Source organism: Phyllostomus hastatus, unplaced genomic scaffold (genome assembly GCF_019186645.2).
Source record: "Phyllostomus hastatus isolate PE091 unplaced genomic scaffold, TTU_PhHast_1.1 phas_scaffold_385, whole genome shotgun sequence".
Lineage (NCBI taxonomy): Eukaryota > Metazoa > Chordata > Mammalia > Chiroptera > Phyllostomidae > Phyllostomus > Phyllostomus hastatus.
The window spans coordinates 948960-964429 of record NW_025334026.1 but is presented as its reverse complement, the minus strand read 5'-3'; the positions used below and the strand labels follow the sequence as shown (position 1 = coordinate 964429).

Sequence of the window (15470 nt, the reverse complement as noted above, 5' to 3'; positions counted from 1 at the left end):
CAATGCTTCTTTCTCTCAAAAGAAAAAGAAAAAGCTGCAGGAAATCTTTGATCTAGGTATAGTTTCTCAAAAATGTTTAGCAAATTTAAGGGTTAAATGGAAACTTGTGAATGTTTCTGATGGAGCAGAGGCATATGTCTCTCTTCCCTGATAATAATTGGTTTTTGATGGGCCACATATTTTATCTGGTGTGTTGACTTTAGGGACTGCTGTGAACATGCAAAACAGCGATACTAAGTTGATAATTGTCATTTGTTTGGCTGTCACACACATATATTTTTTCTCGAATTGTGTAATTAACACTTAACATGCAATTGGAATAGGACTTGTCTCATCCAGTTATAGTATGTATCAGTTCTTTTTTTTATTGCCAAGTAACATTTAATTGTAAGAGTATACCCCAGTTTATTTATCCTTTCACTTAATGAGTTACTCCAGCTTCTTATGCTTATTATTTAAATGGTTTGTCTTTTCCTATCCTTAATGCTTTCATTCTATCTCTTTATGTTTAAAATGTGTCTCTTTTATAGCATATGATTGGGTCTTGCTTCATTATCCGATGTGGCAATATTTTTCTCATAATTGGATGGTACTGTGTTTTTATATTGATGTAATTGTTGATATGGTTGGGTTTAAGTCTAACTCCTGGTTATTTGTTTTTCATTTGTACTTTCTGTTTTTAGGGTTTCATTTTTATTCTACTAGTTTCTTAGCTAAACTGCTATAATGATTTTATGCCTTTTTAGTGGAGTTATGTGGATAACTCAAGGTGTTTTAGGCCCCTTTAACTTGCTGGGAAGCAACCTCAGAAAAGGTCTTTTTGTCTTTTTTTTTATTGTTTTTAGTGAGAGAGGAAGGGGTGGAGAGAGAGAGAAATATTGATTTGTTCCTCTTATTTATACATTCATTGGTTGATTCTTATATGTGTCCTGACCGGGTATCTAACTTGCAACCTTGGCATATCCAGACGATGCTCTAACCAATTTAGCTATTTAGCCAGGGAGACCTTTTTTGTCTTAATGGGAAAGTTGTGACAGTTCTGTGACTTCTGACCACTTGTTCATTCTTCTTTTTTTTTTTTCCTTCTGAACTTTGTCTTCTCAAGTACTCAAGAAGAGTACTTGTGTTCTAGTTAAATGGTCTGTTGTTTTGTTACTCGTCTGTATTAAACTTTGAATTATGATACGTATCTGGGAAAATCTGTATTATTATTTAATTATTACTTTTGCCTGAATGCCCTGGATAAGTACAGGCCAACTCCAGCTAATATGCTTTATGTTTTCTTAAGGTTGAGTTGAGATGTAAGCATTTCCTATAGAAATCTTATTAGCAGAAGCCACATGTGCTCCATCCCCTTAATTCTGAGCAAGCTTACTGGTGGCTCTGAAGCCCTGGAAATCAGTGGCTCCTGTGGAGAACAAGACTGCGGAGAGATGAAGGTGAATGTTGGGTGTGGAGGCAAGAATATGGATTATTCAGAGACATTCTTTTCCTCTGTTCTCCCTTGCTGTCCCACTCTACATCTGGGGACACAGTATTATAGAATAATTTCTAGCATATTTTTTATGTCTTTCATTCTCTAAGCTACATATTGCCTTAATACAGAATATGACTTTTTTACTCCAGGACAGTGTTTTAGGGACTCCATTTTCTTATTTTAAAAGAAGACCCAAGCTTCATTCTTCCCCATGAAGCTGTTGTTGGAAGAAAATAAACTCAAGTGATCTTGTTTGTGTTTGCTCTTTTTTTAGTCGAGCAAAAGATGTGATAATACCAGCAAAGCCACCTGTCAGCTTTTTCTCCTCGAGGTCTCCGGTTCTTGACCTCTTCCAGGGTCAGCTGGACTACGCAGAACATGTTCGTCGGGATTCGGAGGTGGTGCTGCTGTTCTTCTATGCCCCATGGTGTGGACAGTCCATCACTGCCAGGGCAGAAATTGAGCAAGCAGCGAGTCAGCTTTCAGACCAGGTAATGCTGACATTTGGCCTAAGAATCAAATGAGTCAGTCCTGTTGTAGAGCAGGTTGTCCACATAGAGACATCTTACCCAGCTGGCTGATTTTGCCAAGTTGAAGGCCTCGAGCACTTTGTAAATTCTAAAGCCTTCTATAAAGAAGCAAAAGATTTCTGATTGTGATGATTCCGGTTAGCAGCAGGAGCAGATTCTGCATCTCATGATGTAGGCCAGTGCTCATTCCAGAGTGCCACGCTGTTTGGTTTTTATGCTGAAGTAGGTGGGGGACTGAAAATCCTAGTTGAATATCTATTTGATATTTGCTAGTTAGGTATTTTATTTAGGAGAAGTTTATGCATCATGACTACAGTGTAGCTGGCTGACCTTTTAATTCCCGTATTTGGATCAGAACTGTATTTAACAAATAATGAATGAATGCATCCTAAGTGCTAGGTAAGAGGGCTATATAGGCAAATGAGTCATCTGTATTGCAGTGGTTTTCAACCCAGTGGATCCAATTGTCCTTATAAAACATGTCTTTTATCTTTATTCCTTTTTATGCCCTGAAAAGGAATTCATAGATAAGAAAATCTTCCTATACATATAATTTCAAAGTAGTTAATCTAATGCACTAATTATAACTTAAAGGTGTTGGGGGGAGCAAAGTAATGTATAATCAAATTATATGTTTGAGTTTGTAAATGCTTGGGTAAAATAAGTCCTTGCACCTTTATGTAGAGCTACCATGGATGGGGTGGTTATAAATATAGATTGATACAGGTGTAGCGCATTGGACTCAGATACCATGGGGGCATTGCTCTTGGTGATTTGATTTTTCTAAAGAATAAACAGCTCTTGGTAAAGGTCTGAACCAAACAAAGTACTTTCTTCCTTCAGTTGACACAGAAGTTGCCTTCCCGAGAAATTCAGTGAACACCAAAACCATACTTTGGGTTCACATTATAAAACAGAGTTAGGTTCTGGGCTCCAACAAACAGGTTTTCCCCAATATCAGTAGGGGGCAGAGCCCAACTACTGTGGGATGACTCTTCCCTGTGTAGAGCAGTTTTGAGCATTGCAGGGTATCTACTATAGCCCCTGCCCACTACCCAGCACAAGCCCTGTAGTCCCCCACCTTCCTCAGTCTTTGCAAGAAGCAATAAAGCATGCACAGACTTCTTAGTGGCTGCTGCTGGGACCCGCTGATCGGAGGTTACTTAAGCAGACAGCTGAGTTCCTGAAGTTCATTTGGAACTCTCAGTTGGTTTTTCTTAGAAAGAATGTTATAAATGGTGACTAGACTTCCTACTCAGCCCAGTAAAGCTTAACCATTACATATCCCTGAATGTGGTACCAAGTACTATTTAAATATAACTCTTCATTCCCTATAACACTGATTCTTGCTGTGGGGAGTGGCGGGGGGGCAGGTAATTTTGTGTTCCAGCTATGGGCCCATGGATTTGATCTATTCCTGTCTTTCCTTTACTGTCCTCCAGCCTGAAATTTAAATGGCAAATAGTAATTAAGCTGGCAGATACTTCCAGGGAGGAAATGGGAACTCTAATGGAGCAATGGGAGGCAAGCAGTATGTTCCATAAAGGAAATCACCACTTTACCAGTCATTCCCCAAGTTTTCTGAATGTAGAGAACAAGTGGAGAATATTATATATTAGGGTGTCAGTCACTTACTATCTTACTGCCAGCTTAAGCAGTGTGCCTTCAGAGTGATTACACAGGAATAGTATTTGGGAGTGCCTGGTCCTGTGCTGTTCTGCACAACAGCTCTGTAGGCTGATGTTGGTGTCCCTGTTCTTCTGAGGCGGGACCTGAGGCTTAGAGGGCATAATAGTCTGTTAAAGATCACGCAAGTGGTTGACGTCAGAGTGCCATAAACAACTGAATGGGACTCCCTTTTTTTTTTTTTTTTCCCAAAAAATTTTCCCAGCTCCTAAATTGGGAGCTTATTGTTTTGTGTTCTCAGTAGGGTAAAGGAGCAGGTTTATTTTTAGAAACAGGCAAAGATCTTTTGAGCCACATTGCTTAGTAAAATGAGTTACGATGGTAGATTGTGCCCTATTTCTGAGTAAAAATGAGGTATCAACCTTATGTAAAGTTACGTTTGCTTTTCTTTCTCATAAATAGACTCTAAAAGGAGCTGTAAAGAGTTTCCGCTAAGTTTGAGCGATATTGCCATCTAGCAAGGATAAGGAATCTAAGAGTGCCTTTTTGTAGTCTTCATATTTTTTCAATATTAATTATAAAAAATTTAAAACATATAGCAGAGGTGAAGGAATTTTCCACATTCTTGCTACTTAAATTCTACTGTTAACATTTTATTATATATTTAGTCATCTTAATTATCCCTCTCATCAGTGGTTTTCAGCCAGTGCAGTTTTACCCCTCAGGCAACCTTTGGCAATGTCTGGAGGTATGTTTTTGGTACTTGAGAGAGGAAAGCTAGTGGCATCTAGTGGGTGGTAAAGACCAGGAATACTGCTAAACACTATACGTCATCCTACATTCAGAGTGTAGGAGAGCCCCCCACAACAAAAGCAAGCATAACAACAATGAAAAAACCCTCATGAAAGTTCAAGCCCAAAATTTCAATACTGCCAAACTATTAATTCATCTAATTAACTATTAATTCTAACTATTAATTCATCTAATTTGTGGTACATTTCAAAGTAAGTTGCAGGCATAGGGACACTTCTTAAATACTTCAGTATCCACCTAAAAATAGGTACTTAATATATATTTTTTGCTCTTTAATATTATGTTTTAGAAGATAGCTTTAATCATCTATTATCATTATTAGTTTTTAATGTAGCCATTAAAAATGGTCCTTCGAAATTTGTGATGTTTTATTGGTAGGTAGCATTTTTTCATTCTCAGATGCTCAGTATAACTATCAAAATACATATCCTTCTACTAAGTTTTAGGTTAATCATGTTTACAAAAAGTTCTTTGGTGCTTGTTCCCTTTAGACTTCATAGGAGATCATTTTCCTCTTGGGCCCGACTCCGAAATACTCAGTCCTAGCTCGACACTACAAATAAGAACCTTTCTTTTTTATCATAATAGTCAATGATGGCCTTTTTCGAACTCTTGAAACAATTTTTTTATACTTTCTGTTTCAGAGAGGAGTAGTTCTATATCTGCAATTTTATCTTTTAAGTCTTTGTTGTTTTTCAGTTGTTATTCATAGTCATTTGAAACCTTTTTTGACTCTGCAGGTGTTGTTTGTGGCAATTAACTGTTGGTGGAACCAGGGAAAATGTAGAAAACAGAAGCATTTCTTTTATTTTCCTGTAATATATCTGTATCATCGGAGGTAAGAAATTTTAAGTAGTGTTTCTAATTCCAACTAAGTTTTCCAATTTTGAAGTGATTTTGTTTTTTCCTATTTAAAAACTTTAGATAGATTGATAAAATACATATAAGCAAAAATAAAAAAAGGATCTGGATAATTTTATCAGCTGTACATTACCACTGTGTTTTGATTTGTAGTCTCTTGTCAGTATATATCCACCCCACCCCCCTTTAAAAAACAAAAACAAAAACATGGTATGTAGTAATACTCTTTCCTGAACTGTTTTTTCTTATTTTTGTGAATATTTTTTCATGTTATTATATATTCTACAGCATTATTTTTAGTAGTACCAGTTACTCCATTGTGTGGCTGTACATTTCAGATATTCTAAAAATATTTTATGGTATAAAAATACACAAAAGGCCTTATCCTTTGTCTGGCAAGATAGCATGGGATAGCATAATCAGGGTATCATCCCATCTTTTCAATTGGGAAGAATATTACCACAAGTCCACAATCCTGTATTGGTAATTCTAAAATCCAAAAAGCTCTGAAAACCTGAAAGACTTCATAAATTTTGTCCCCAAATACATTCATCTGGTCTGAAGTAACAAGAGGCTGCCTATAGTCTTCATCCCATTTAAGGTGTCAGTTTATTCATTTTGCTGCAGAAACATTGGTGTTTGATTTTGGAGTACTTCCCAGACCTTGTTATAGGTGTTAAGTACTGTTTAAAATTTGACTTGAAGGATTTTGGAGACATGAGATGGGATTCTGGACTTTGTTCAGTGTAGTTGGCCTGAAGTCTGTTAATGAAGGTAAAATGGGTAAAGAAGATGTGATTAGTAAGAGTTTTACTTTTTAGATTTTATTTTTTTTCTCTCCCTCTAAATTTCTTGGGCCTAATCAATGGGGATTTATAACAAACATCAACAAATTATCATTTGTGGATTACCTGTCACATTCCATCCCACTTCCATGTCTCTAACATAAAAATGTTGTGTGACATACAGTGTTGCTTCTCAGGAGCTATTAAATAGTATTTGGGCAAAACGTCCTTCCCTACCCCATCTCCACCCTCAAGATTTCTAGATACATGAATACTTTCTCAGAGTAACTTTCTCATGATTACTTTTTTTTTCCTAAGGTAAGTATAAAGTGCTATGCTTGAAGGTTCTAAAAGTCTGTACTCTTGTTAATGGGGTGATGATCTTGCATTTCTTTTCTTGGAAATAGAAAATATTTGGTAATAGGAAATTGGACACACATGCCTAGTGAGGAGTATAAGACTTGCAACTGTATGTCCGAGACAGCTGCCAGAAGTAGACTTAACCTGATGTGACATTAAAATCAGTAGGATTTCCTTGAATCAAGTACAAAATGTCGTTTTGGGGTATGTGATTTGCAGTATTTTCTTACACTGTTTGTTTTCTTAGATTTATAGAAATATTGAAAGGATATGAAAGAGCCCCGGCTGGCGTAGCTCAGTGGATTGAGCGCGGGGTGCGAACCAAAGTGTCGCAGGTTCGATTCCCAGTCAGGGTACATGCCTGGGTTGCAGGCCATAGCCCCCAGCAACCACATATTGATGTTTCTCTCTCTCTTTCTCTCTCTCTTCCCTCTCTAAAAATGAATAAATAAAGTCTTAAAAAAAAAAGACATGAAAGAGACTTCAGAAAGATTTAAAGATCTCATTTTATAGATCAGGAATTTGAGTTTGGTACTCACCTTCAAGTGCTTGCCCCTCATCCTTACTTGTTAAAATTTTACCTGTTTAAGTCAGTCCAGGCCTATTAATACTCATTTCAACATATGCCATTCCCAGTGTGTCAAAAACAGAAGAAAGTGCCAAGGCACAGAAATACTCAAAAGGCGGCCTTTTACCTTTTCATAATCTGTTTAAGAATATTCACCCTGCCTGGGTGGCTGGGTTAGAGAGTTGTCCCTTTGCACATCAGAAGGTTGAGGATTTATTTCCCATTCAGGGCACATAAGTAGGTTGCATGTTCGATCCCTAGTTGGGGCATCTATGGGAGGCAACTCATTGATGATTCTCTCCCACATCGATGTTTTGCTGTCTCTCCCCTTTCTTTCTCTCTCCCTTCCTCTTTAAAATCAATAAACATATCCTCCAGTGAGGATTTCAAAGTTAGAAAAAAAGACTCTTCAAACCCTCTATTTTACATATACCACATATGAATGACTGTATCCCTTCAACTAAACTCCTGTATTTGGTTGTCTTGAGATTCTTTTGGTCAGTGTGCTTGCAAATGTGACCCTTGAGTCTCATCACGGGGCAGACTGTGGCTGTTTTGTGTGTTGTTTCTGTTGTGTGTATAATGACTTACCTAGCTGTAGCTGCTTAAAGAGATTAATAGGCTTTTCTGTTTTGTGAAAGCAGGTTTCACTTTTTTGTCTTGTATTAATACCAGTTACAAAGATAATTTATAAAAGGTTCTGAAACAGAGAGTAGTTTCTCAAAACACTCTGTATAAAGTGACCTAGGACCTCAGCAGCCCTAGGTCAGTTTGTCCTATGGTGATGGCTATAGTGTGTTGCTAAAACATGCTCCCCATCCTGCACTCTGGGTTCTTCTCATTACAAGTCATGGCGACCCTTGTAACATCATGCCAGGAAAACTCAGCAGAGCCTCTTTGCTTGAGTAGATGAGATCTCCAGATTGGTTGGCTCCCTTTGCTGAATAAAAGAAGTTACCAGATGATTTTTTTTATTTCTTCCTTTAAAAATTGTTGGTGGTTGAGGGTGGTGATTTTTAAACTAGTTGTTAAAATTAGTTAACAAATTTGTTGTAGTAAGTCTTGAATTATAGAATTGTTTATTCTGTCTTCCAGTTATGTATGTGGAATGCTATTTTTATTTTTTCATGCTAATATTTCTTTCCATCATATTCTGCATTGCACACTGAAGAATTGTTATCATATTGTATATGTGTTAATTTCTGTAACCATGTATCATAGTATTATGACCATAGCATTTATATAATTCTTTACTGTGCTCTGTCTATTCTTGCTATTAACAGTAAGTTTAATGTCAGATTCTGTTTAGAGAGAAGAATGGTTATGGAGTTGCTGAATTTCACCATATTCCCTACTCCTTTCACATATATATCATTCAATTATACTTGAGCAGTGTCTGTTGGTATTGTACAAAATTGAAGAAAGCCATGTGAGGATTCTGATTAGCTTATTAGGAGGATAACTGAATGTTACTGGTACTGGTTAGCAATACTAAATTAAATTTCTGTGCATCCCCCAGCACAATTGGAATGAAAAATAAGGAAAATCATTTATACAAGTCCCTGACTTGTATCTTCACATAATTTTTTGTTGTTGCAATAAAGCTTTAAAGTTCATTTAGTGATCCTTTGTGTAAGTGCCTATAGGAAAGTGTAATATCTACTTTTTAGTAGGCCAAGGGCCAACTACTCAAAGGAAAGTCTGCCCCTCTACTTTGAGTTGTGTAGTTCAGATCCTGGAGTCCTTTACCACTCGGTCAGTTTCCAAGGTTGCCTTTCTATTTTGTTTTTTAAGGAAACATGGGAATTAATTCATTTTTTAGAGATTGTTTGTAATGGCTGCTTGTGCCTTTCTTCATATAAATGCTTCTTAATTGGCCCTTCAGTCACCTCCTGAGACAAAGAATGCCACTTAACCTAGGAACCAGTCAGGATCCTAAAGCAGGACATTTTCATTTTGTGTTGTTGGTGATTTCAGTTGTACATTACAGGTTTAATGCATGGTGTATTATTTTTATTTTTTATTTTTTTGGTACTAGTTTTGGACCAATCGAATACAAAGGCCCCATGAGTGCTGTTTACATTGAGAAGTTTGTCCGCCGGGTGATGAAACCACTTCTGTACATCCCATCTCAATCAGAATTACTAGATTTTCTCTCAAACTACGAGGTACCTGTCTTTCATATCTCCTCCCATTCCGAAGGCTTCACTGGGTTTTATTGGGTTATTTGTATTAGAAAAGTTGTTTATACCTCCTGGTTTGCAGCAGTTAAAAGATTGCATTATAGATAAGCCCAATTAAATGCTTTTTGAGATACTTCATTATAGGGATGGTTTGGTCAAGTGGGTTTGGAGAAAATAGAATGCTTGCAAAACCTTGTTTATTTTTTATCTGGAAGTTTTCAACAACTTACAATTTGTCTCACAATTAACTTAGAGTATGTAACAATTAACTTACAATTATATTCAGCTGCAAATTTCTAAAAATTTTATTTGATGCTTTACTTAACTCATGTATCTCATCTGACTGATGAGATACCTACTTTTTCAGGTTAGCCTTTAAAAACAAAACACAACTGGAAATACATTCTTTTATATTTAAAGTGCCTAACTATTTTAAGGTCTTATCAGTAAGTTTCCTAACATGACTTCTCTATTGCTTTCCCACTGACAGCTTCAATCCCTGGTAAATTATTTTTATAGGATGTTCAATGTGTATGCAGAACAGCTTATTATTAACAGGCCAGTATAAAGCTTAAAATAATCTCAATAAAATATAAAAAAGAGTTTCACAAGAACTTTATTGGACCAAGTATAAAATCATATACTTGGGTACAACAAGTGGAAGTGCTGAATCTACCACACCACCAGGTAACTAGCAGCAAGTAAAAATGATACTTAGATACAACAAAATCAAGACCATAACTATCTGATAGAGATAAAAACCATATGAATCCAAACCTCACTAATTTAGAATTTAGTAATAGTGATGGGTTGAATTTTTGTGCTATGTAGATTTTATGTAGATTGGATTTGGATTTTTTCACTAGAATATCATTTACAGCTTTTCCATTCATGTTAGAAATACTATTTATTAACTATCAGCATATTTCCCAAGTAGCAGTATTGATACCTTTTTCTTCTGGTTGTAGTTCTCAGATGTGTGTATTACAGTAAATGCTTCTTTACTCTTAATGTGGATAAAGGATGGATTTCTGTTCCCCTCACATGCTTGTCTCCCGGTTTGCCTGGTTAGGCTGGTGGGCGGAAGCTATACTGGGAGGCGGAGCACCTGTACCTAGTCTCTAGGTCTGTGACTTGGGATAGGTTACTCACCTGCCAGGCATCAGGGGCCTGAAACAGGGTGTTCTTGAGACTTCTTTTAACTCTTAGATGCAGTAATTGTCTGATAAGTGGGTTTTCACGGAGATTTGCAGTAGATGGCAGGCAGAGTCACTAGAGGTAGTATAGCAAAATGGTGGAGAATCAGGATTCAGGATAGACCTGAACTCTTACACTTATTAGCTGTGTGTCCTGAGACTAGTTACTTATCCCCCTTAAGCCTCCGTTTCCTTATCTGTAACACACACTAAATGAGAAAGGATGAAAATGCCTAGGATGAAGTTCCAATAAATGAAAAAAAATCTTGTATATTGAGAGAACTTAAAATGTGCATAATACCTGCCAGTATTCCCTACTTATATTTAAAAAAAGCCCTTTATTTGTTTTATAATTAGGAGGATAAATATGACCTGTAAGGGCTAAGTAGTCTTTCTTCAGTTGTGCGCTGTTGAGACTTTTGTAAAATACTGTGCCCAGTTTTGATTGTTATCCTTTGTTTTTTCTTTAAGTTTTAAATCTCTTCAGAAAAGTAAAGAGAATATTGGGAGAGTAGCTGTGGTATATCAACAGATATAATACAACATGTGTTTACCTTTCCAAAAAAAAAGTGTAGAAGAAATCGAGATCATTGCCTTGGATGGTGTGGCTCAGTTGGTTGGAGTGTTGTCCCATAACTGAAAGGTTGTGGGTTTGATTCCCAGTCAGGGCACATACCTAAGTTGTGGGTTTGATCCTCTATCCACATGTGTATGGTATTTCTCTCCCTCCCTCTCTCTCTAAAGGCAATGAAAAATTGTTCTCTGGTGAGTATGATAAAAAAAAATTAAGAAAGAAATTGAGATCATTGACCTTAGTAAGAGCACTGAGGGCAGCTTTATGATTATTTCCAGCTCTGTCAGAAATTTATATCCAGAGAGATCTGAGCCAATTCTTAGCAGAGGTCATGTGATAAGGAGGGCTCAGCTAGGATTCTAGAGGCCTAAGATTTAGCAAGTTTCTGATTTCTGAGTTTTACACAGATTTTCCTACTCTAAAATAGGGGAGTTGGCTCACATAATCCCTCCTGACTGTTTTGCCCTTGGTGAAGTTTGAAGAGGTTGAAAAGAGATAGAAGGTTCATCAGTTTTCGGTTCAAAAGTATTTTTGTGACAGTGCCTTTGAACATCTGTATTATAGATTTTTCTAATTTTTTAAATTTCTAGCCTCTAAGATGTTCAAAGTGTTCTCTCTAGTTGTATGTGCAGGAGGGACAGATGCATGTTTATAACTGGGCAGCAAGGATGAGTTCTTAACCTTTATTTAGTGTCTCCATTCTCCATTCTTTTAACCTGCTTTTCAGCAGTGCTTTTAGAGATTATGTTCCTAGTTTAACAATGAGTTCACATCAGACTCACTGATGTGCTAGAGACATTACTCCAGGTTTTTTTGGCAGCCCAGCTCACTTAATTAGAATGAAGTACAGCAGCGATTAGAATGCCTTTAAATAGAACCAAGAGAGTGCTACTAAGATGGGACTCCTGTACAGCTTCTGTTGGCCTTTAAAGGAACTTCCTCCCCTAAACTGTACATGGCTTTTGTCATGAGTTTTCTCTTTCGCTGGGCTGCTTCTCACTTAGATGAAATCATCGGGTTGACAAGAGACAATATTGATTAATTGTGACAGAACTCGATAGTCAAGCCCATGATGACACTTGTGACCATTTATCTCATGGAACATACCAAATATGGCCTAGAAAGAAGTGATATCCGTTGTATTACACACACTGTGTAAGAGAACATAAAGACAATATTCCAGGTCAAAAATGAAACACTGTCATAATTTGACAGTTCAATAAATAGGAGAGTTAAAGGAGGTCCCATTCTAGAGCACCATATGCTTTTGGACATTCTTCTGAATTAAGATTTCTCAATCTCAGCATTATTAACATTTGGAGTCAGATAATTTGTGTGTGTGTGTGTGTGTGTGTGTGTGGTGGGAGGCTGTCTCATGCTTTGCAAGATGTTTAGCAGCATCCTTGGCCTTTACCTGCTATTAGCAATACCCACCGCCCCGCCCCCCCCCCCCCCCCCACTCTTAGTTGTGACAACCAAAAATATCCTGGCATTATCAAATGTCCCTTGCGGGAAGGGGTGCAAAATAGCCCCATTTGAGAACCGCTGTTCTAAATTAGTGTTTCACCAAATAAGGCCTTAAGATGATACCTCTTAGTTGTTAATACATGCACATCTTCTTTACATGTAGCACACAATGCCACAGTCTAATTGTTGCAGCTTTATCTGCTTGTAAGAGTGACAGAGAGAAGAGAAAATTAAGGAGTGCCTTGACTAGAGAATTCTGGAGTGTTATTTGTGGGAGATGAGTGAGTTATATTGTCATTAATAGAGCTGTCCCTGATATTCAACCTTTTAAATCATTCATCCGTAACTACCACCCCCGCCTCCAGAAAAGCATGCATCCTAGGTATGTTAAAGACCTTGCTGATTTAAAGAAATCTTTCTGAGAAAGATGCTTGTATTGACCAAGAGTCTTTTCCTAATTTACATTTTTTATAAATATGGATTTCATTATCAAATATGTTAAATTTAGGTATATCAGGATTAGGCTGAAATAGTTATTTAATATTTTTGTGGCACTTCTGAGGTTTGTTAAAATAGCATTGGTTTTTTTTGCTTATGTCTCTAGATGTGTGTTTGTCATGTCTTGTAGTAGTGCATTTGATAATTTCCCCCTCATTTAAAAAATATATTGAGCCCTGGCTGGTGTGGCTCAGTGGATTGAGTGCCGGCCTGTGAACCAAAGGGTCACCAGTTAGATTCCCAGTCAGGGCACATGCCTGGTTTGCAGGCCAGGTCCCCAGTGCGGGGTGCATGAGAGGCAACCACACAGTGATGTTTTTCTTCCTCTCTTTCTCCCTCCCTTCCCTTCTGTCTAAAAATAAATAAATAACATCTTAAAAAATTGATTAATTCTAAGTTGATTTGTCTCTAATCCATATATTCGTGAACATCATAAAATTATACAGTTTGTATTATTTGGGAAGTGTTGATCTGAAATTAACAACTTTCTATATTGACATAAACTTTATAATAATAAATGTATACTGAACTCTACTTATATATGCTTATATTGCTATTATGGACAGGAGTCCTCTAATTGTATCTTGGTTTGAATTTGGGTAAGTCCTACAAATGAATCCTTTCAACAGTCTTTTTATGTTATTTGATAATGAATTAGAAGAGTAGAAGTTTGTAACCAATGGAAAATATTTTGACTTAGATATTTCAGACCTGCCGAAATCAGATTGTTCATCATATACCATCGTTTTATGTTTACAAAATATGACTCTGAACTCAGATGCAATTTTAAGGAAAATAATTTGTTTTTAATTTATTGAACACTGCGAAAAGACATTAAACGGTGAATAGTATAAATACCTGACTCTCTAAATTCAAAGTACTTTAGTCATTACAAGCAAACCGATAATGAGTAAACTATGCTTCGGTAAGTGCCTTCCTTTTTTCAGTGCTTTTGCTTCTCATCTTCCCAAAAGCCATATGTGATAGATGGAAATTGTAGACCCTTTGAACAGGTTAAGAAGATAAGGTACAGAGAGTGGAGATATCTTACCCTAAGTGGAGACTGGACTGTAGCCCAGGTCTGGCTCCCCAAATTCTTCCTGGTACACAAAGAAATGTTTAAGTAGGCTTTCTGAGTGAAACTTTAGTAGGTAGCTAGAGGTTAAAATGTTGAATATTTAACTATTTTATGTCATTTTTGAACCCTTCTCTTTCATGATAGAAAATTTTTGAAGGTGTTAGCTTGTTAATTTGACTCATTTTTCCTTCATTTTTAGCAATGGTTCTAATAATAAATAGTGATAAGGGATAGTGCCATGGCTGTTGACTTGCTGTTAAAGGAAGAGAGTTTTTACCGTTTGCTATTATTAATTGGGTAATTAGCATTTATTCTGTAGAACTGGGAGTATTCCATGTGTGATAATCACAATATGGAGGTAGGGTAGGTAGGGCCTAGAATTTTCTTCCCAGATATGCACTAAAGTCATAGCTACCTTATACATAAGGAATATAGCTAAAAACTGAAGTGAACTTGCCAGGGCATACTACAGAGGGGGAGATCAAGAGCTTTAAGTCATCTCATTATAAACCATGTTAAGAACTTTTACTTTCTTCATTGACTCCAATTGTGGAATCAGTGTTCCTTGTGGTTCTTGCCTGTTTAAGATACAGACAAGAAAATGTCCCTTATTACTTGTGGACAACATAGGCAAACATATCTGAGTGTCATTTTTATTTTGGTGGACATTAAGTTGATTGGAAAGGAGATAGAATTGAGTAATGGTAATGTCACTTTCAAAGACACTAGTTTTATGGCTCTTGTGATTTTGGTATTTTTTAAGGCATCTTTTGGTTGAGGTATCAGTAGTTTCTTCATTACTAATGTTTTCTTTCTGCTTTTTTTTTTATCAGAATCATCTGATTTGTACCTTATAATTTACCCACTGAATGCCAATAGTATTATTTAGGACTTTTATCCTACGTATGCAGCCAAAATGTTTTCTAAATCTTTTCATGAATTTCTGTAATTTATTCATTTAAGAGTAGTGATTTAGTGTACATCTACTCATTCATTCTTATCAGTTATGGTAAACCAAATTATTTTACATTTAAGTGGGGTGGGAAAAGGCTTGGGAATCTTTTGGAGCAGGAATCATGGTGATGGGTAAATTGCCAGGTGACAGAAAGCCTGAGCATTTTGGAGAAAAACCTAGTAGAATGTCTGGTACCTGCTGTTGTACTGTTTGTTAATAAGAGACTACTCTGAATGCTGAGCAAGTAGATACTGTTTCTGTAAATTTATGGTTTTTTAGCATTGTGAACTAGTTTTAAGTTCGCTAGGTATGAGTTAACATTAGTGCCGAAATACTTCCATTGCTATTGAGTAAAAACACACTGAGGTAACTGTTCTCACGACCACTAGAGGGTGTGTACATCATCTGCTGAAATTTATGCCACATTGCAAATAGTATTCACTTAAAAAGCAAGTGTTTAATGCTGATGAGGATTTGCTGGCCTCCTATAAATAGCCTA

General features: G+C 36.7%; 1 protein-coding gene across 1 annotated transcript in view; it reads left to right on the top strand.

Moving 5' to 3' along the window:
* The window catches only part of TXNDC11 (thioredoxin domain containing 11), a 63409-nt gene that overhangs the window by 2948 nt on the left and 44991 nt on the right, over positions 1-15470 (top strand). The window contains exons 2-4 of the mRNA XM_045819351.1: positions 1752-1968; positions 5187-5284; positions 9059-9188. Coding sequence (XP_045675307.1) covers positions 1752-1968; positions 5187-5284; positions 9059-9188 — 445 coding nt within the window. The remainder of the gene's footprint in view (positions 1-1751; positions 1969-5186; positions 5285-9058; positions 9189-15470) is intronic.